At 36.5% G+C, this 21044-nt stretch overlaps 1 protein-coding gene across 1 annotated transcript; it reads left to right on the top strand.

Moving 5' to 3' along the window:
• Positions 1-878: 878 nt before the first annotated feature.
• Positions 879-1367, top strand: LOC116811572 (large ribosomal subunit protein eL32-like). Its single transcript, XM_032756681.2, has one exon. It carries the CDS (start codon positions 900-902, stop codon positions 1305-1307), a length of 408 nt encoding a protein of 135 aa, XP_032612572.1. The 5' UTR covers positions 879-899; the 3' UTR covers positions 1308-1367.
• The last annotated feature ends 19677 nt before the right edge of the window (positions 1368-21044 follow it).

Raw genomic sequence — 21044 nt, 5'->3', positions numbered from 1 at the left:
TGTCTCTTCAATTTTGGGGGCAGCAGTTTGCCTTGTGACCACACTTCTCTTATGGATCTAAGAAGAATTATTGATTTTTCAGTTTGTTCAGCTTTTTATTGTTAGGACAAAGTGATGACTTCCAAATTCCTTACATGCAGAACTGGAAACTGGAAATCCCCATAAAAATGTTATAATTTTAAAAAATGGATTCTACTGTTATCCTCCTGCTCCTGTCACCACTGCTACCATAATCAAGTTGAATAAGAAAGACATGACCATGAAGGGTGTTTTCGAAAATTATATATATGTATATATATAATATTTTCTAGAAAATTATATATAAATATTTAATACGTATAGTAAGTAAATATATATATTTATTTATTAAAACTCAGATCCACTTTGCTTCCTTGGAATTATTGTGGTGCATCACCTACTGTTTAGCTGACAACATTGCAGCTGGTTTTATCTATATCTATTATCCCATTCCGATGAAGAGTAGTAAAGATCTTTACCTTCTCAGTCTGGGCTAATTTTTGATTTCTCATTATGCTTTAAGAAATTTTTAAATGTTTTAATTTATATAATTTTGTACAATATTTTCATCACATTTACTGCTAATCCCTGAAGTCCCCACGTATTGGTTAATGGCTAGACTTCTGTGTGTATGGTACATTGTGTTTTCGAAGATGGCCATAACTATATTTCCCATCCCACATACTCTTTTGCAATGTGATCTTGTTACTCCTTTATGAAAAGGTGGAGTCTACCTTTTTTCCCTGTTGAATCTGGCCCTTTCCTCTGACCTGTTTGGAATGGAATGCATCTCAAGTGATACTGCGTAATATCAAAGGATGAGCCTTGCTCTCTTCCTCTGCGCTGCCTACGGAGGTGGCAGCCATCTCCTCCTCAGCATCATGGCCGCCCTCAGACCCCTTGTGAAGCCCAAGATTGTCAAAAAGAGAACCAAGAAGTTCATCCGGCACCAGTCAGACCGATATGTCAAAATTAAGCGTAACTGGCGGAAACTCAGAGGCATTGACAACAGGGTTCATAGAAGATTCAGGGGCCAGATCTTGATGCCCAACATTGGTTATGGGAGCAAGAAAAAAACAAAGCACATGCTGCCCAGTGGCTTCCGGAAGTTCCTGGTCCACAACGTCAAGGAGCTGGAAGTGCTGCTGATGTGCAACAAATCTTACTGTGCCGAGATCGCTCACAATGTTTCCTCCAAGAACCGCAAAGCCATTGTGGAAAGAGCTGCCCAACTGGCCGTCAGAGTCACCAACCCCAATGCCAGGCTGCGCAGCGAAGAAAATGAGTAGACAGCTCGTGTGCAAGTTTTCTGTTTAAATAAATGTAAAAACTGCCAAAAAAAAAAAAAAGGATGAGCCTTAAGAGATCTGTAGCTTACTCATTCACCTTTTTGAATGGTCATTCTTTGAACCCATCTACCCTGCTGTGAAGAAACCCAAGTAGCTATGTGGAGAGTCCCACCTGCAGGAGAACTAAAGCCTCCAGTTGAGCTCAGTAACCATCCAGTAGCCAGCCATGTGAGTGTAGCCATTCTGAACTTTTTAGATATCCCTGTATCTTAGCCAACACCATGTGAGGCAGAAGAAACACCTGGTTAATAAACCTAATCATGAAAGATAGTAAATTGATTTTAGAAGCCACTAAATTTTTGGATGCATGTTACACAGTAATAGGTAACTGAAATACTACATTTATGTGACAACTTATTTTTTTCTTCAAGATCTCAACTGTTCATGGGAGTCTATGACGTAGAGTTTTTAAAAGTCAGATGAGGACTAGCAATACAGGTGTTAAGCCATCATTTAGAATCATTTTCAAAATTTCAAGTTTTTTTCTGAAGAGAGGTGAAGGCTGAAGAAGGTTGAGGAGCAATAAGGATGTTTCCAATCAGAAATCTGTTACTGGAGGAGGCATCATCTGGAAAATACTCTGAATAAAAGTCAAATTTCCTTATCTTAGTGTTAAGTCGCCACGATTTAGCAGTATATTACTTTTTCATCTTGGCGTCTTTACTGCTCACCTTTGCTTTCTTTTCACAATTCCGTCACTCACGTGGTTTCTCCTGTTTGGAAGAACTGTCTACTTTTGAATTACTTGATGAATACCTACTTATTTTATGAAGGCCAGCTCAAATACCACCTCTCCCAGAAAGACATTCCTGATGCTCTTAGCCAAAAATTCTGTATATCCCTGGGTATGAGATGTTATCCAAGTTCATGAGTGGACAGAATAAAAATATTGGCCAACTCGCATATATTTCAAAGATATTTGAATATATTTGAATATATCTCGAATATACTTTTGAAGATAATTCTAAACGATGGCTTCACATCTTTATTGCTAGTACTCAATACATTTGACCAATCTACATTCCTACTATATTAGTCTACTGACAATATCAAATGTATCAATAGATTTACACATACATATTTAAAATCGCATTTATAAAACCTCAGTTATTTCAGAAATAGTACTTTGTTCTATTTTCACTTTTTTTGAACAATGTTATTCAAACTTGGCACCTATGCTTTCAGTGTCATTGTCTTTATGATCATTAAGGTCACTCCTTTTGGTCCTCTAACATGGTTTTGCAGAAGATACCATCTTTGCTTTCACTTATGTTGTTCGAAATATACCACTTCCTATAACGTTGCTACTAGAAGCTTTAACCCAAGCTGCAAAAATCCATACCTGTGTGATTAGAAGAGTGTTTTGTTTCTTTATTTTCCATTCTTTAGGCATATATTAGTGATTTCCACAAATTAACCATGTATCATCATTTGCACATGTAAAGCCGCATGCCCCAGGATTATTTACTGAGTTTGGGCCAAATGTGTTTTCCTCTTTAAAAAACTGATTATTTTTTGCTTGGTGACTTGTAATATAGAAAAAAAAACCCCGATTATTTTATCTGAAATTGGTTGATATTGATTTAAAACAGGCGCTTTCAACCCTGGCTGTAGCCTAGAATTACCTGAAGAACATTAAAAACTACAAGTAGGGCACACTGAGGTCCTCTCTCCAGCATTCTAATTTAATTGATCTGGGATGGAGCCTTGGAATTTTAGTTTGTGAAATCTCCCCAGATGATTCTAATGTGCAAGAAGAGTTTAGAACCACTGATCTAAAACCAATGTTAGTAGAGCAGTGGTTTTCAGAATGAAATACTTAGACCAGCAGCATAAGCATTACTTGGGTATTTGTTAGAACTATGCCTGTTTTAGCCCCACCCCAGACCTCAGAAAGTTTTAGGATGGGGCTCAGCAATCTGTGTTTTAACAAACCCTCCAGTTGATTCTGATGTACACTGAAGTAAGAGTCCCACTGGTTTAGACTAATGTATTTTTCTGGAATAGTAGTTTGTTGTTCAAAGTATATTTATTGATAGAACATGTAGTATGAAAAAATGTATAAGGAATGCAATATAAGGGAGAGGTCATTTGTAGAAAAATGACTTGCCTTGTATTCAAGCATATATAGTAACCTCTCCTCTGAATTCCTATATATAGTGCTTTAATTGTACATCTTTTAGATATTGACCACATTTCACATTGCAATATAGATAATTGCTTAAGCTTTTTCGCTAAAGCTAGGCTAAGTATTCTGAGAAGGATCCAGGATCAACAACAGTATAAAGAATAGGGATCATGAACAGATGCGCAAACTAGAAGGTGACAGATTAAATGGCATTGATCAGAGGATACCTCAAAACAGTTACTCTCTCAGCTTTCCTCTGTTCTGAAGTCTAGCTTTTATTTTATACTTCCTCTAGCCTCCTATTTTGCTCTAATTTCTAGAAACATAATGGAGAAAGATAAGGCAGTGTTCTAATTATTTCATGGTTGGTTCCAAGCAATGGGAAATGGGTTGGCCAAATAATTCCTCTACAAGGCATGGCTAGCTCTGTGCATTTTCAAAGGGCAAGCAAGTGGAGGAGGCACCCATTAACTCTGGGGCCATATGGATAGATGCATACAAAATACAAGAATTTTGGCCTTATTGACTGTACAATACAGTGCTTATAGTTAACAATAAGGTATTGTGTACCTCAAATTTGTTAGCAGGGTAAATTTCATAGTAAGTGTTCTTACTTCCCCCAAGCACAAAACCACAAAGGCACACAAGAAAACTTTTGGACGTGATGAATATATTTATAACCTGGATTGTGAAGGTAACATAAGTTTATACATATGTACACAATCACCAAATTGTATATATTAATTTTGTGCAGTTTCTATATAACAATTATAACTAGAAAATTATTCCTTGACAATTATAACTGGTAAAAATAGATTTTAAGAGGGTGCCATTGACCATGATATCTTAGGGCTCAAACAGAGGCAAGTGAGACTCCTAAAGCATAAATCTTCCTTTCAGTGGTAATTTTAGGAGTTAGCCACACAAGTGGCTGATAAATATACAATGTCCAGTTGTATAGATAAATATACAATGTTCTAATGTTACCTCAAGGCCTGAATTTAGGAATTGAAAGCGTTTGGTTTTTCACAGTGGTGAAGAAATCAGTAGTAACTTTAAAATACCCTTGAGTTTCCCTCTGCTCATTTATCTCCCAAATCTATAGTTCATGTTTTCTTTCTGTGATATCCACTTCCTTGTAATAATTGGCTTCTGAGATTAATAAATTCTTGAAAGCATAGGAAAAAATGAAAATTTGTCTCTGAGAGCAGGGACAAGTTTTTTTAAGAGAGAAAAATGAAAAGATGCAGTTATTGTTTTTAAAGCCAGAGGCAGATTGTGCTGGCAATAAAGGAGAATTTGTGAGATGCTTTGTGGAATTGAAAGTTCTGCTTTGCTTTCTCTGCCACACTTAGAGAGCCTATTCATCTGTCCTTTCAACACCACCAGTATTTTTGTAAACATGAAAAACACAACCAAATAACCTCAAGCTCTTAATTGCTGTGGAAACAAGCTGTAGGAAAAATACAAGACTGATGACGTATACCCTGAGCATTCATTGCTCTGTAACAATATTAGAAGAGAACAAACACCTTGAGATGGTTCTAGTTTTGAACATCTTTCCTTGGGGAATACATTCAGGAATAATCTCATGAGTTTGCAGAAGATGTGAATTGAATTTCTTTAAAAGGATGGGAATCTAGAAAGTAGTTCCTTCTAGGTATCACCAAGCAGACAAGCTCAACACCATTCTTTTCTGCTTCTAGGTGCTTTCCAGTGCCCCAAAGACAGAGATGTTAAATGCTGTATTGCCCAGATTCCCTTGTAGCTGGTGTTCTTCATGTCTGCCAAGGGGATATATTAACACTGGATATTGGGAAGGCAGAAGCAAGCACCATATAGCATGGCCCAGCAGCTCTTTCAAAAGGCAAGGTGGTGGATGCATTTGGTTCTTCTGAGGCATGTGTGGAGAAGTAGTGTCCCCTCCTAGCTTTATGGGTGTCAAGTAGAGGGCACCTGTAAAAATAGCAACTAGGGATTTCGTGGAACACTCCTATACAGTGATTGGAATTTCTTATGGCTGCATGGCTGCTGGCTATGTGTCATCTAAGCTCATTTTGTTGGTCCTTCCCAAACTTCTTAAGACCTCTGGTCCCTAAAGGTATGTGACCTTTGGCTAGCTACCATTTCTCTCCGAGTCCACATTACAAAACTATACCTTTCCTGTTCATATCTCTATACATTCATGCTTCTATTAAATTGATCAGTTAAAATAAATAGGTATCTTAATTTATTTGAGTTGCTCTACTTGGCCATCGAAACAAAACTAACATTACCATCTCACACATGGACACACACACACACACACACAACTAACCAGCTATGTCAGGTTCCTTGGCTTTCTGTTGAGGCTAGCAAAAATCGTGTTTGGAACCTCCATCTCACAAGCAATTACAAGTAGGGTTAACCCCAGTTCCTTCATCATCTCGTCACTGGGTTTCAGAAGCGGCCAGTGTCACCAAAGGAATTGATGTTTAGCATGCAGGCTGTTAAAAAGGGACCTATGAAGACATGGTAAGAGTAGTGGAGAACTCTTACACACAACTCTCTTGATGGAGTCAGAGTGTGTATGTGTCTTTATGTGTGTGCACACGTGTGTAGGAGGCAACTGAGTTTGTTTTATTTTGATGAAAAATCAGGGCATCTCAAATAAATTAAGATTCCAACTTGTTTTAACTGATTCATTGTGTATGAATTGTGCAAAAATATGACTGGGGAAGGTGTAGTTTTATAATGTCAAAATAGGAGAATAAACTTTTCTTTAAATAAAGATCATTATTTATTCCAAAAATGTTGACAAAAAAGAAAAGAAAGGTTTTATTTCATTACCAATGGTTTTAAAACAGAGTTGAAATATAAGTGAGAAGAGATGGGGATGTACAACATGTTGCTGGAGGGGCAGCCACATACAAAAACTATTGTGGTTGCAAAGGGAAAACTGCCATCAGTATGGATTTTTACAGGGTATTCTCAAAAGAAAGCTAGATTACAGAAGAAACAATCGTCAGAATTACCCAATTATTACGTTAGATTTATCTTTTATTTTGAGGAAAATGGAACTGAAAACAGAGAGAGTAGAATAAAAATAATCAAGAGGGAAGTAAATGCTGAGATACATAAGGAATAAGGCATCCCTATCTGTTTTGAAAGAATCCATCTTCAGAACTACATGAATTACCTACAAGGGTAAGGAAAAGGTGTTTGCATATGATAAACATGTATAAAACATTCTTGAGAATTTAGGGAAAATGTGTCTAACAGTCTCTAGTCACAGAATGCATATGCTACTAATGACTATAACATGAATTCTTGTTTGTTGAAATTACAAAATAGGTTGTTAACAAATTGTGATTGAATGCTTAGAAAAGAAACTGGTGATTACTAGGAGATAGCTTAGGTTCACCGAGGATACCTTATGCAAAACTAATCTTGTTTCACTTTTTATTTTGAGTTTTAGATGGAAAGATAAAATTCCATAGGCATAATGTGTTTTGATTTAACCAATGTCACAGGACTATTTTATGGAATCTATAGAGGGATAAATGGAGAAATGTAGACTGGATAATATTCAGTTAAATAGATTGGTAGTTTGTCAAACAATCTCAGCTTCTCCCCCTACCCCATGAATAGTCTTTCCTTCAAAACAAATAAAATGTAGACTATCTCAGCCATTGGTCTTGTCCTACTCAACATTTTAATGATATGTATAATGACATAGAAGGCTTACTTATCAAATTTGCAGATGACATAAAGCTTGGAGCAATGGCTAATACATCGAGTAGCTGAATCTTAATTCAAAACAATCTTGACAGGCCGGAATGCTGGCCAAAGCTAACAAGATGAAATTTAATAGTTATAAATGTTAAATCCGGTATTTAGGTTCAGAAAAAAAAATCAAATGTACAAATGCTAGATGAGAGGAAATTTTGCCTAAAAGCCATTTCTGTGAAAAAAATGTCAGTTTTTTTCTGACTATAAGTTCAATATGAACTGCCAACTTCCATTGATAGAAGGCCATTCATTGTGATAATATTTATTACATTCCTACTGTGTGCCAACACATTAATTATCTTATTTAACTCTTAAAAAATTTCTCTCTCCAAGATAGTTCTATTTATCTCTACTTTATAGATAAGAAAACCAATTAAGTTGTTCACCTGTATGCTGTTATTAAATGGTAAGGCTTCAATTCAAACTAGATTATCTTATTTCCAGGTTCAGCATTCCAGTAGAGCTTTGCTATTCAACATAATGCCTGTAGACCGGCATCTTACTAGAAATAGTTGAATCTTGGGCTTCTCTCCAAACCAACTGAATCAGAATTTTAAGAAAGGTTTGATCTCATTGCCAGTCATTTTACAGAAGGGTTGAAATATATCTGAGAAGGAAGGGACAGGGATCTTAAGGGGAAGTGTCTAAATAGTAAAATTTGAGAAGCACTGCGTTGTATCACACCTGCCTCAGATTACTACTATAGAGACAGGGTAGTACCACATCTGCCTCAGTTTACCACTGTAGAAACAAGCTAGTATTTCAGGAGGGTGGCTGGTTGACTAGTGGCTTGAGCAGGCCTCACAGGATGAAGTTATTTTGATTATGTCTGTCAGTAACCATATCTGCACTGGTTATATCACATCGGAAAACTCTGACTTGGTTCTTTGTGCCAGGTTTTAAGATGAAATATTAATAAACTGAGAGGTCCAAGACACATAAAGAAGTGTTCAGGTATGTTGAAAACAGGTCTAAGAAGAAGAATTGAAGAGATTATGAATGTATATCTTTGAGAAGAGTTTCAAATAAGGCAGGATAATTTTCTTCAAGTATTTGGAGGGATACCACTTAGAAAGGGGCTGTTTGATTGATTGGATTCATCTTTTCCATTTATTTTTTCTCATTTATCAGATATTTGTGGAGAATCTAATGTGTATCTGTCATTGAAATATACATATCTTCAAAGTATACATATCTATCAAAGTATTACCTCTTATTTGTTTTGGGGGGAAAGACTACATGGTGTTGGAGAAGGAGATAAACATTAAGATTATTGTTGAGAATAAGAAAGACAAGGTGACTGTTCTCAAGGAGATAGTAACCCAGGGTTTATATGGCACACAGCATATTATGTGTACAGGTAATATACATGTAAATAAACACATGCCAATATTATTTCAGAAAATGGTAAGTGCTCTCCAGGTGATAGAGACTTGGAGGGAACTAGTTTAGTTCTTGGGGTCAGGCGTTCAGGAAAGTCTTCTCTGTGATGACATTTGAGCTAAATCCTGAGTGACAAGATGGAATCAGCTATGTAAAGGACAGAGGGAGAGCAATCCAGATAGGAAGAAGAGTAAGTGCAAAGGCTCTGGGGAAGAATTAAGCCTGGCATGGTCTAGGACATTCCTAAATGGGGCAATAAAAGGATGAAATGGCCAAATGTACCCTCCCTCCCAGGTTATGTGCAGATTGAATGTGTGTGATGATGGGTATATTTTTCCTCTGTGCTATTCTCAGCTATGGCGGCAGGCTGAAACAGTAACTGATCGGTTACCCTGGTTTCCAATGGAGGCAATGTAGCATGTAATTATTATATACAGCTATCATTACTAAATTCAGTATGGCATTTGATGTAATTCTATAAATAATTTGAGTCATAACTCTAGAAGGAGAGTGTAACTGCTTACAGGCTAACATTTTTAGGAAAATTACTTAAAATATTTTTTTCATACAGCTTGCACTGATGAATAAAATTTGGTAGTTGGTTCTAATTGCTTTTCTCATATCAGAAGAAAAATTGTTAAAAGGAGGTTTCGGGTCTGCCTTGATAGGTAAAGTAGTGTTGATTCAGGTACTAAATGAAGCAAAACCCTTCATTTGGTTTTTAGCATGGTATTTAGTGAATCTCATTTCGTTGGGTTTGTACATCTTTAACAATGAAATAAAAACACATGCTTTGTGAAACATATAATAGAGAAGAGAGAGAGACTTTTAAACCATCTACCATCTCCTCCTTCTCTACAGATTCCAGAGCAAGTTTCCCCAATTTGTCACTGAGCACTAACTAATTAAGGAGTTGTCACTTTCTTGGCCTTTCCTCAATGTTATATATATATATATTCAAGGGAACTGCCAAGTGTTTCCATTTGTATTGTTATCATTTGAAGATAAGTAATTTCCATTTATTTTAATAAAGGCAACCAGACATGTATCTGTGTTAGGCTTCTTCATGCCATTGATAAACCCCTCTCTTAATCAATTTTCCTAGTCACTTGCTTTCGGTATTACTGTGTGAGAAAGTGAACATCTTAACTAAGTCACAAATTGGCACCACCATATGGAAACAGAGAAGGACTGGTACCAAATTGTTCTTAATATTTTTATAAACTATGTATCCATTTGCTAAATCTTGAGTTCCTCAGGAATAATCCTCTGGAATACTTGTAGGAATCTACTCATTGATACCCCTATATGATATCTTCTTTTCCTTGTTTTTCTCAAACATATGTATGATTTTATATGCTTTTTGTCATTCGAGATGACGTGGGATAGGAACAGAAAAGTGCGAGGAAGGGATATTATACACAATTCCTTTTCTCAAGAGGTGTATGGTCTACTTGAGGGAAATGAGAAGCATGCACAGTATAGGCATCAGTAGAAAGAACACACAGACGTTGTAGTATATCTGAATTGGATTTATCACCTTCTCCCATTTTGCTTGTGGTGCCAATTCACCTTCCTGAATTTCTGCTCTTATATATCAAATGGACACACTCAAAACTGGATAATAGGGTACATGCAAAGATTCAATGATAAAATATATGAGGTTGATAAATACTGTACTTGGCACATAGTGAATGATCAGTAGAAATACAACAAAAAATAAGGATGAAAGTCATATTTTACAGAGACATTGAGCACTTTGCAGTTGGGTAGGAAACATGATTGGAGTATTTGGGGAAGCCTTCATGGGTGAATTAGGATTTAGACTTAGAATTGAAGAGTAGGCATGCTTTAGACATGTGGAAGCAAGGGGACTGTTTCAGGTGAAGGGAATGGCATATGCAAATGTGTGGTTAGCTTTAGCATTGAATTTTCTATTAATTTAACTTTCTTCAAAACTCAATTATGTTAGTATGGAACTGTGTTTTATTTTTTAAACTATGTTTTCATTCCTCTGGGATCATATTAAGTTGATATTTTGTTCATTATTTGAAGAATTAGTGAAGACAGTCTGTTTTTTCCATCAAGAACTGGATGAAAATATCCTATGGCACTTCTCCAAAGACTGCTAACAAAACAATACATGAAGAGGCAAATGGAGGCAAATTTCGGAAAGTGGAAGTTTTCCACAACAGTCTTTCTTTGGCTCATTCTGCTCCTCTGTACCCCCTTCCCCACTCCATCCAGTTATTCTTTTATCCAGTAGCTTCTTTTTGTGCCTTGACTGTATTCTCCCATCCTGGTCAAACAATTGGATACATGAAGGCCACTGAGCCTAAATGATGTCCGGCTATAAATATAGTACCACTTAGGGAATATTGGTATTTTCAGAGTCAAGCTAGAAAGAAAAAGCAAACCCTTCATGGTAAGTCCCTGTTTTAGGTGATAACACTTTACTCCTTAAAGTATAGTGCATTGGTGAAAGTTGGCCCCAGCTTTGAGTAAGGCAGGTAAGCTAGACATCTATACTTAAAGTGAGGGGCAGTGGTTGGGCCAAATAAGAATGGATGCCAAATGCATCCATGTAGGCTATCAAAAAGATGATTGTAGGATTACAGGGACTCTTCCCTTGGGAATGGATCTTAACAGATTTCATATGTTGCAGCTATGAAATCTGTGATAGATAAGTAGCAGCTATGCCTTCAGAGTCATGGAAGTATGTCTTTCCCTTTCATCCTCCCCATTGATTGTACTGAGAGATGCTCTGAACAGGATTATGTTGCAAAAGTGAATGGTATTGAGGCCGATCAATATTCAGAATATCTAGTTTGGTGATCTGCAGTAGACACTGTAATGTACTGACCAGATCTCCCTTCACTAAAGGATGTGTTGTCTGCGCTGCTAGGAGGGATGCTGGCAAACAGTCTTCAATTTTCAGCCCCTTCAAAGATTGCCACAGTTGTGGAGGGCAGTCTTGTCCAAGGTCACTCTCTTTCCTGAGGTGGCTCACATCCGTTGACTGATTGATGTAGGAGAATAGAGGCATGGCCATCTTCGCCCATCTCAGTACCATTTTGTGGGGCCATTCTAGCTGCAGAGCTCCACTTGGGTTTGGCTGAGGCTGTCAGTGGGCCTGCATCGTAGCTCAACATCTCCCTCTGCTTACTGCTGTTTCCTTCTCCCCCTCCCATAAGCGTTGCTCCCAAAGACACTCCTCAATAAATGTGCTGCAGTCTAGCCTTCATCTCAGAGGGTGTTTCCTAGGGAACCAAACTTACAACAAGGTGTTTTCCTTTCGGTTAAGTCAGTCTTCCAACCAATGTAATGTGGGACACTGGTGTGCAAGAAATGAGATTAAGTTGTGTTGAGATACTCATTCTTTCAGCATTCATAATGGCTGGGCCTAGCCTAGAGTGATGTAAGCCCAGCTGGTCATCTGGAGTCACTAGATGCCTTGACTACTCATCCCAGGTGCTGTGCAAATAGTTATGCCATGCTATTTAAAGGTTGGGTGAAGGCACTGTGTTTTTAGGAATGCTCCAAAGACAGACACACTGTTACTCCTAGGAGATGTCAGTTTTTTTGTTTGTTTGTTTGTTTGTTTGTTTTTTGTTAGACACCATACCTTTAAGGTTGACACATTTATCAGTTAACAGTTGCAAACTTGAAAGGGAGAGCCTAGAATTCTGAGGCACTGAAAATAGGATAGTTAAGTTTTGATTAGGATATAAAAGAAGATGGGAGTTTATATTGAACTTGGAAAAATGTCCAGTTGAGAGGATTATACAAATTATTTACAAATAAATCAAAATATCTAAATGTTCTCTTTTAGACTATTCTCTGCTATTACTTTCTTTTTCTCTACCACCCACTCAGATTTCTTCATCTCCAAGAGCTGCACATAGCATTTTTCCTAATACATTATATTAATTTCACAGGAGCACTTTAAATAGTGGCACAGCTGCAGTTGTCATTGAACAGTGTATGAAATAACCTTGGAGTATTAACTGTTATTTATTCGTATGGTGGCTTGGGTTTAACTGTATGTAGGCTTTGCCTTAACTTATAAAAGGTATTTGTATAATCCTCGTTAATAACTGTAATTCCAGAAGTTAAAAGTTATAAGAGTTTACATTTTGATAATTAATGCAGCTCATACTAGTACCTGAAGTACTTTGTAAAAAATAAATTCCAAAGGGTAAAACTGCTATTATTTGGGCTTAAAATATTTGCAGGCTTTGGATAGAAGAAATTATTCCAAACTCACTTGGGGACAGAAAAGTGTTTCTCTTTCTTTACTTTAGCTTCCAACAACGTTGCTTCCTTCAAAACAGGAAAGAATTGAATGGCAGTGTGGGCCAGATAGGGCTAATCTTGCATATGTTTAAAATATTCTTGAAGTTCTTGCAATATTATATTTTAAGCACACAGTAGTGTGCTGGAACTGGTTCCCATCACCTCGTGAGAACTGACTGTAGCACATATATTTCCATCTCCATATCCAGTGACATTATATTGGTAACTTGAAATTAGCTATGGTGAGAGTATTTATACCACTGCAGAAGTTAACAATCAGTTAGGGTTTTCCCCTCTTTAACTCCAAGGGGGCTAGTTTTTAAACATTTGCCAATATACCACTGCCGTCGACTCATATCATTCCAGCATAAATTACAGTTGTATATGAAATTTAAAAGTACATAATGTAAAAAACTTAAAAGGATGGGCCTTCACATCCTTTCCAAAGTTCAGATGTATCGAGAACCTGGAATTTTGATGGAGGCTGAATGAATTCACAAGTTTTGGATAACTTAGGAAATCATGCATCTTGTTTCTGTACTTCAGATCTAACATTTTCCAACATTAATGGCTCTTTGTAGGTGTTTTCTGTGGCCAGGTTTAAACTCACTCTAATAAATAAAACAAAGGATTTTCCTCAGGGGGTTGAAGTTACTTTTCTTTGTTTTTGGATTTGAAGGTGTTGTACCTGAAATATATAGGAGTGATTTGATTGATTACTCACATATGATTAAGCTCACTTGAATTTTAGCGCAAATCGTTTACTTAGCTTTAAGGGTATGGGTTTAGAGTGGAGCTAGAAAGTGATGGTTATCTAGCAGTTGGGTTGGGGGCTGGAGGAGATCATGATCTCCCCCATTCAGATAGGTGGCTAGAAGCCTGGAAATCTGACTTCTGGCATATGAAGCCACTGTCTTTTCCTCCTCAGGATGTGTGAAGTCCAGCATTGTAATAAAAGATACATCTGAACACATTCAGCTTTGCAGGTGGTATAGCTGCAGTTTTAACACAAAACATGAAACTTTCCATGTATTTGTACTTTCAATTATTGCACCTGGGAGGTCAATAGTCAGGGTATACCCTCCACATTGCTCCTCATTGAGCCCCCAATAGTTACCTCGTTAGATATGATTACCTCCATATAGACAGTCCGAAAGTATTATAACAGTGTATTTGATTGTAATATCTAAATATTTTATTACACAAAACAAATGGGAGCTTAGAGTAACAGAAATAAAATAAAATAATGATACACATTGAAGACTGTGAAATAATAGTTAAAGGGGGCAAAATCACAGGAAATGCCTTTCTCGGAGCCTAATTAACTAAATAGAAAACCTGGTTTATTTTTTACAACTAAAAAAAAAATAAGTAGAAAGCAGAAAAGTAAAATGAGACAAGCTTATGCTGTAAAATTGAAAAGTGACAGAAAAAAACCAAAAATTCTGCATAGTCTAGTGTAGCAGAAAATAACTCAGCAAAGATAGAAATTGAATAAAATCCCAATAATTCCCCTAAATACCACTCAATTTTTGGGAAAACATACCAAGGAGATAAATAAGCAATACTGGGAAAAATCAAGAAACATATCTTTCTGACTAATTGCTCTTTTACATTCATGGGCAAAAGAAGCACAATGCTTATTCTTTTCTGAGAAATAGGGCTGAGTGCAGAGAGCAAGCTGGGTGGACTGGGAGTTGGTACAGGATTTCAGAAGAGAAAGCAGAGCTCAAATTTCCCAATAACTGTTTAAAAGAGTTCTAATGAAATGTTGACTACTCCTCCATTTCCATAAACTCGGGAAGGATTGAAAACACTTAAATTGAAGCTCAGACAAGCAGGAAAAAAAACAACAACAAATCAAACAAACAAACAAAACAAAACCCTGAAATAAAGTGTGAATGGTGTCAAGGGGAATTCACTCAGAAATGTATCTGGACGAAAAGAAAGTATAAAATATATTAAGTATGAGACAGATGAAAAGAAGTAAAATAGAAGCTATAATAGAATGAAACAAAATAGAAAACAAAAATCAGTAAAAGAAAGAGGGAAAAAATGAGTGAAAAGAGACAGGAAGAGCAAAACCAGAAGAAGCTAATCTTGAATAAAATGCCAACTAGGATACAGAAGAAAGTATTCCAACATTGTTCATGCTACAGAAGAAGTCACAAAGAATATTAATCAAGTTAAAGTAGAACTACAAAGATAAGAAGATACAAAAGAGGAAGATGTAAAAGGAGATTGAACAATAAGTAAGCAAATTGAGAACTAAGCACAAGTTATTAGCTTATACATAAATGAGAAAGACACAGCTGAAAATAAAACTTCCATACAAAATCTGGAGCAAGAAAAGATTTAGAGATATAGTAGAGGAAAATTTTTTAGAAACAAAGAAAAATAATCCCTTGAAACTTAAGGAAACACAGTTCATAGCAGGAAAAATTATTTGCAATTAATGACACAGACATATTTTGATTCACTCATTGTGCTTAAGAATAAAGAAATAATTTTTAAGTAATCACAGGTCTTCCGATATCCAGGGGGAGAAATTGGCTGATTCACAAGGAGAAAAAAAGATCAGGGTAGTCACTATTATTCATGAAATAGTGAATTTCCTCATCCAAATAAAAAGATTGGTATAGTTACTTTTAATTTCAAGATTAAAAAATGGCCTGAGGAAAGTAAATGGCATACTTGGAGTTACAGATCAATAGCAGAGTTTATACTAGAATCCAGATGTTCTGATTTGTGGTCAAGCATTTGGAATATCGAATATGTAGCTTCTTTCACCCACATGCAATGTGCCATAAAACTTTTCTTTTTTCTGTATCTTAATTTGCTTTTGATTACCTTGGCCCTCCGCATTCAGGAAAGCCATTATAGGCATTAAAATTAGATATACAGCGAAATATCATGATTTTCTGGAAAGATATTACCTTCTAGGCACTGAGTTTATAACTGTTACTAGGTAAGAGTAGTTCAGAGTAGAGGCCAGAGAAAGGCAAGTGCAGTTCAGTGTCAGGGCCATGGACAGTAGAATTTGACCTAGAAGAAAGCCCATGATCAACCTTCTAAGGGACTCAGGAGAAGAAAACTATGGAAACGACAGTTTTTAAATTCAATGGAGAAAAGATATCATACGGAAAAGGCAGCATTTATTTTTTATTAATTTCTCTAGGCTGTGTTCAGATAATGATCCAATTATATCAGTCACCTTGGATAAAGAACATAAGAGCATAACACTACGGAGCAGCCTGAAATTATAGTTACTGGTAGCCCTGTCTTGCCCCCCTAGACCCCATTTATGCACTGACATTAGATCATCTTTGTTATTTGTGAGTTGCTGTAATACTTTTTGTTGTGAGATTTTTACGTTTGAAATGAAGAAAAAAAATAAAGCACTAACCTTTACTAACCTACCATGAGCTGTGTTTTAGGAATTGCCTTTTGGAGTAAAGTGTACATTCTCTATTCATGCTCTGTTTTTTTTCTCTCTCTGTGACCAAGGGGGAAAAAAACTTCATAAAGGAAAGACAGTGTCCTTTAGGAATTACTATCATGACCTTCCGTGTGAAATATATATAGGCTTTGTAACAGCCTATGGATCTATTAAATTTCTTTGCTGATAGCAGCAGTATTTAAAAAATACTTCAATTGCATTATTCCTTTCTTGCTACAGCTCAAGACTGAAGAAGCTGAAGTCATCGTGCAAAATGGCTGTCACATACAGGTCACATGATAAGGAGCTCAAATCTAGCTACTAACTAATTGGAATGTCTGTTTAACCCAAAAGACAGGCAGATTCCTGCCAAAGTGTATCTCTAAGTTTATGATGGTGTGAGCATGTTCCTGTATACAAGGAAAGAAAAGCATTTGCCACTAAGAGGACAGATTAAGTTTTAGGTATTCGAATAGCTTTTGTAAGGTCTACTAATATTATTTTTCCCTGCTTAGCTGAAATGTTGGTTATTATACTTTTGAATATAAATTATATTGTAGCTAAAAGTATCACTTTTTTTTTCCATAGGAGCTGAAACAGATCAAATTACACTTTACTATAGTTGAATATTTCTGTAGGAAATGTAAAAATTTTTTTTGTGTAGCTGCAAGTACACATATGAATTAAATATGAGTCTTAATAAGGTATTACATCTATCTAGTTAAGTAAAAGTAAAAATTATGAATTACTACTTAAAATGAATAGTTTTAGAATTTGAAAAACTAATAACCCAACATTAATCGTGTATTCATTAATCAATCAATCAATTATTCACCAAAAATTGTATTAAGTACCCACTATGTGCCAGGCTAGAATTGTACTAGTAAAAAAGACAATCCATGATCTCACAGGCTTTCCAGTCTAACGCGTTAGAAAGTAAGTCCTAAACAAAGAGCCAAAGACTATAAAATGTCTGGGGATCTCTGGTACTGGATAAGAGTAAACAACTTCACTCTGTGTCTCCCAGTGAATATGGCTGTAAAAGTTGGAATGAATGCATGGAGCAGGTATTTGAGGGGTCTGAAATATAAACAGTAGCAGGTGAAAGGGGAAAGAAGACAAGAATTAAAAGTAGCACTGAGCTGGCAGTGAGTTTATCCCGTTTTTCCTTCAGTATCTGCCAGCATGAAGACAAGGCAACCTGGAACCTGGAAGCAGGCTTGGGATAAAGAGAGAGAGCTCCAGAAAAAAACCTCTACTTCTGGCTCTAGAAGCAGGAAAATGGTCTTCTAATGCTCAGAGTTGGGAAATCTACTTTTTTTTTCCTTTTCTCTTTTCTCTCACACCTCAGCCCAAGCAATCCAATGACAGCAGGGTGGGTAGATGTAATAGAGAAAAAAACCTACAGTAGCCTAAAACACTGAGAGAGGAGATCCTTTCTCTGTGATGGGAGAAGCTGAGATACCAAGAAGATGGGGCAAACTCCTATTGAAATTTTTCTTTCTCTGTCTTGTCCCTAAACACAGCACAGGTGGCAGGAAATGTGCACCAAGGCAAGGTAAATAAAGCTTCAGATTTCTGGATAGAGGACCACAAACAAGAGCCCCAGGGAACCAGAATGTCCTGGGGAGATGGTGGAGAGGGAAGAGTTTGGGAAAATAAACCTCTTAAAGTTCTTGATGAACTCTGAAACTCACCGATGGCTGTGCATGCTCACATAGGACCTATACAGCCAAACAGACCACTGCCTAGGTCACAGGCTGGCCACTTGGTGGTGCACATGAGGGACAGATCCAATCAGCACTGAAAAGGCTTTGAAATTGGAACTGACGTTGAAAGCACAACCTACAGAAGGCTGGCAAGAACTTGTGGCCTCAACCTAACTGGGTCAATTACCTGCTAAAACAATAATATCAACATTCTCCATATGATTCAAACAAGATTCAGAAGCCCATAATATGATATTCAAAATGTCCAAGATATAATGCAAAATTACTCAGTATACTAGGATCATTTTACGTGCATGAGAAAACATAATCAACAGATACCAGCACTGATAGTATATAATTGTTGGAATGTTCTGACAAAGACGTTAAGGCAGCTATTGTGAAAATGCTTCAAATAAGTAAGGATGAACGCTGTTGAAAAAATGGAAAGAAAACCTCAGCAAAGAAATAGAAAATGTAAAGAAGAACCAAGTGGATACTTTTAGAATTGAAATATAAAATAACCAAAGTTAAAGAAAAGAAAAACTCACCAGAAGAATTTAACAGCAGAATGAAGGCGAGAGAGAAAAGGAATCAGTGAATTTGAAAATAGGTCAGAAGATACATCAGTAAAAATGATCCAATTTGAACATTTGAGTAAAAAAGACTTTTAAAGAATGAAAAGAGCCTCAGGGACCTGTGGGATAACAACAAAAAGTCTAACATTTGGGTCATTGGAATTCAAGAAAGGAGAAAGAGTAATATGCAGAAAAAATATTTGAGGAAGCAATGAACAGAAACTTCCCAGATTTGGTGAAAGACAAACCTACTATAGATTCAATACTATAGATTTAAGAAGTTTAGTACATCCCAAATAAGATAAACGCAAAGAAATCCATACCCAGACACATCATAATGAAACTGCTGGAAAATGAAGTCAAATAAAGCATCTTGAAAAAAATCAGGGAAAAAATGGCACATTACTATTTTTTTTTTTGAGATGGAGTCTCATTCTGATGCTCACGCTGGAGTGCAGTGGTGTGATCTCAGCTCTCTGCAGCCTCCACCTTCCAGGCTCAAGAGATCCTCCTGCCTCAGCCTCCTTAGTAGCTGGGATTACAGGCATGTGCCACCATGCCTGGCTAAGTTTTGGATTTTTAGTAGAGACCAGGTTTCGCCATGTTGGCCAGGCTGGTCTCGAACTCGTGAATTCAGGTAATTTGCCCACCTAGGCCTCCCAAAGTGCTGGGATTACAGGTGTGAGCCATTGCACCTGGCCAGGCACATAGCTTTTTAGAGAATAATGATTCAACCAAGAGCTGATTTCTCCTTAGAAACCTTGGATGGCAAAAGGAATTGGAACAACATTTTAAAAGTTGTGAAAGAAGAGAATTATCAACCCAGAATTTTACATCAAGCAAAAATAATCCTTCAGAAATAATGACAATCTCAGATGAAGAACAAAGAGAATTTTTTGCCAGCAGAACTACCTCTGGAAGAATTGCTAAGGGAAGATGTTCAGAAAGAAGGAAAATACCAGAAAGAAACTTGCAACATTAGGAGCGAAAAGAAAGAGAAATTGCAAATATCCAAGTATCATTGGCTCTCATTATTTTACTGCATTATTTAAAATATTTTTGATAAATGAAAGCAAAAACTATAATGCTTGATGGGTTTTTAATATTGGTCAGTGTTATACATAAGAGAGTTACAACATAAAGGAAACAGAGTAAAGGGACTTATATGGTGAAAAGCTTTCTACAGACCACTTGTAGTGGTAAAACATTGATTCTATGTAGATAATAATAAGTTTAGTATAAATGTTATAATTCCTATTGCAACCACTCAAAAATTATATAAGAATATACAGGCCGGGTGTGGTGGCTCACGCTTGTAATCCCAGCACTTTGGGAAGCCGAGGCGGGTGGGTCACCTGAGGTCGGGAGTTCAAGAGCAGCCTGACCAACATGGTGAAACCCTGTCTCTATTAAAAATACAAGAAATTAGCCGGGTGTGGTGGCAGATGCCTGTAATCCCAGCTACTTGGGAGGCTGAGGCAGGAGAGTTGCTTGAACCTGGGAGGTGGAGGTTGTAGTGAGCCAAGATCGTACCACTGCTCTCCAGCCTGGGCAACAAGGTGAGACTCCGGCTCAAAAAACAAAAACAAAAACAAAAACAAAAACAAAACCTAAAAGAAGACAGAAAAGAAGGAGCAGCGGAATAAAAAATAGAAGGAAAAAATTGAAAACAAACCACAATTACAGTTGGAGACTTCAATAATCTTCTCTCAATAATTGATAGAACTCAGACAGAAATCAACAGTTATAGGAAAATGTGAAACATCATAAACTAATAGTGTATAATTGACATTTATAGAGCACTCCTCTAATCAACAGGAGAATGCACGTTCTTCCCAAATGTACATGGATCATTTGTCAAGATAGAATGTATCATAGGACATAAAACAAAACTTAACAAATTTTAGGACTGAAATCATAAAACGTATGTCAATTTATTCTCTAACAATAAAATAATTAAGTTAGACATAAATAACAGAAAGGTAAGAGTAAAAATCTCCAATCATGTGGAATTTAAACAGCATACTCCTAAATACTTCATGAGTCAAAGAGGAAGTCTCAACAGAAGTTACAAAATATTTTGAACTCAACAAAAATGAAAATACAATCAATCTAATTTGTGATATTCAGGTAAAGTAGTACTTAGAGAGAAATTTTCGGCGTTAAATGCTTATAGTAGAGAAGAGGGAAGTTCCAAAAATCAGTAACCTAAGCTTCCGTCTTATGAAACTGGAAAAGAAAGAGCAAAATAAACCCAAAACAACTAGATGGAAAGAAGAACAAAGATAAGAGGAAGAATCAATAAAATTGAAAGCAAAAAATAAAGAAAATTAATGAAATACTTGATGTTGTGAAAAGATGACTAAAATTGATTAA

The sequence above is a fragment of the Hylobates moloch genome, unplaced genomic scaffold (assembly GCF_009828535.3).
Source record: "Hylobates moloch isolate HMO894 unplaced genomic scaffold, HMol_V3 SCAFFOLD_7, whole genome shotgun sequence".
In the NCBI taxonomy this organism is placed as follows: domain Eukaryota; kingdom Metazoa; phylum Chordata; class Mammalia; order Primates; family Hylobatidae; genus Hylobates; species Hylobates moloch.
The sequence above is the reverse complement of the archived record's forward strand: the minus strand, read 5'-3'. Positions and strand labels throughout refer to the sequence as shown.

Bases quoted from the DNA above. Each gene is read 5' to 3' on its own strand.
- LOC116811572 (XM_032756681.2), top strand. From the start codon at position 900: ATGGCCGCCCTCAGACCCCTTGTGAAGCCCAAGATTGTCAAAAAGAGA.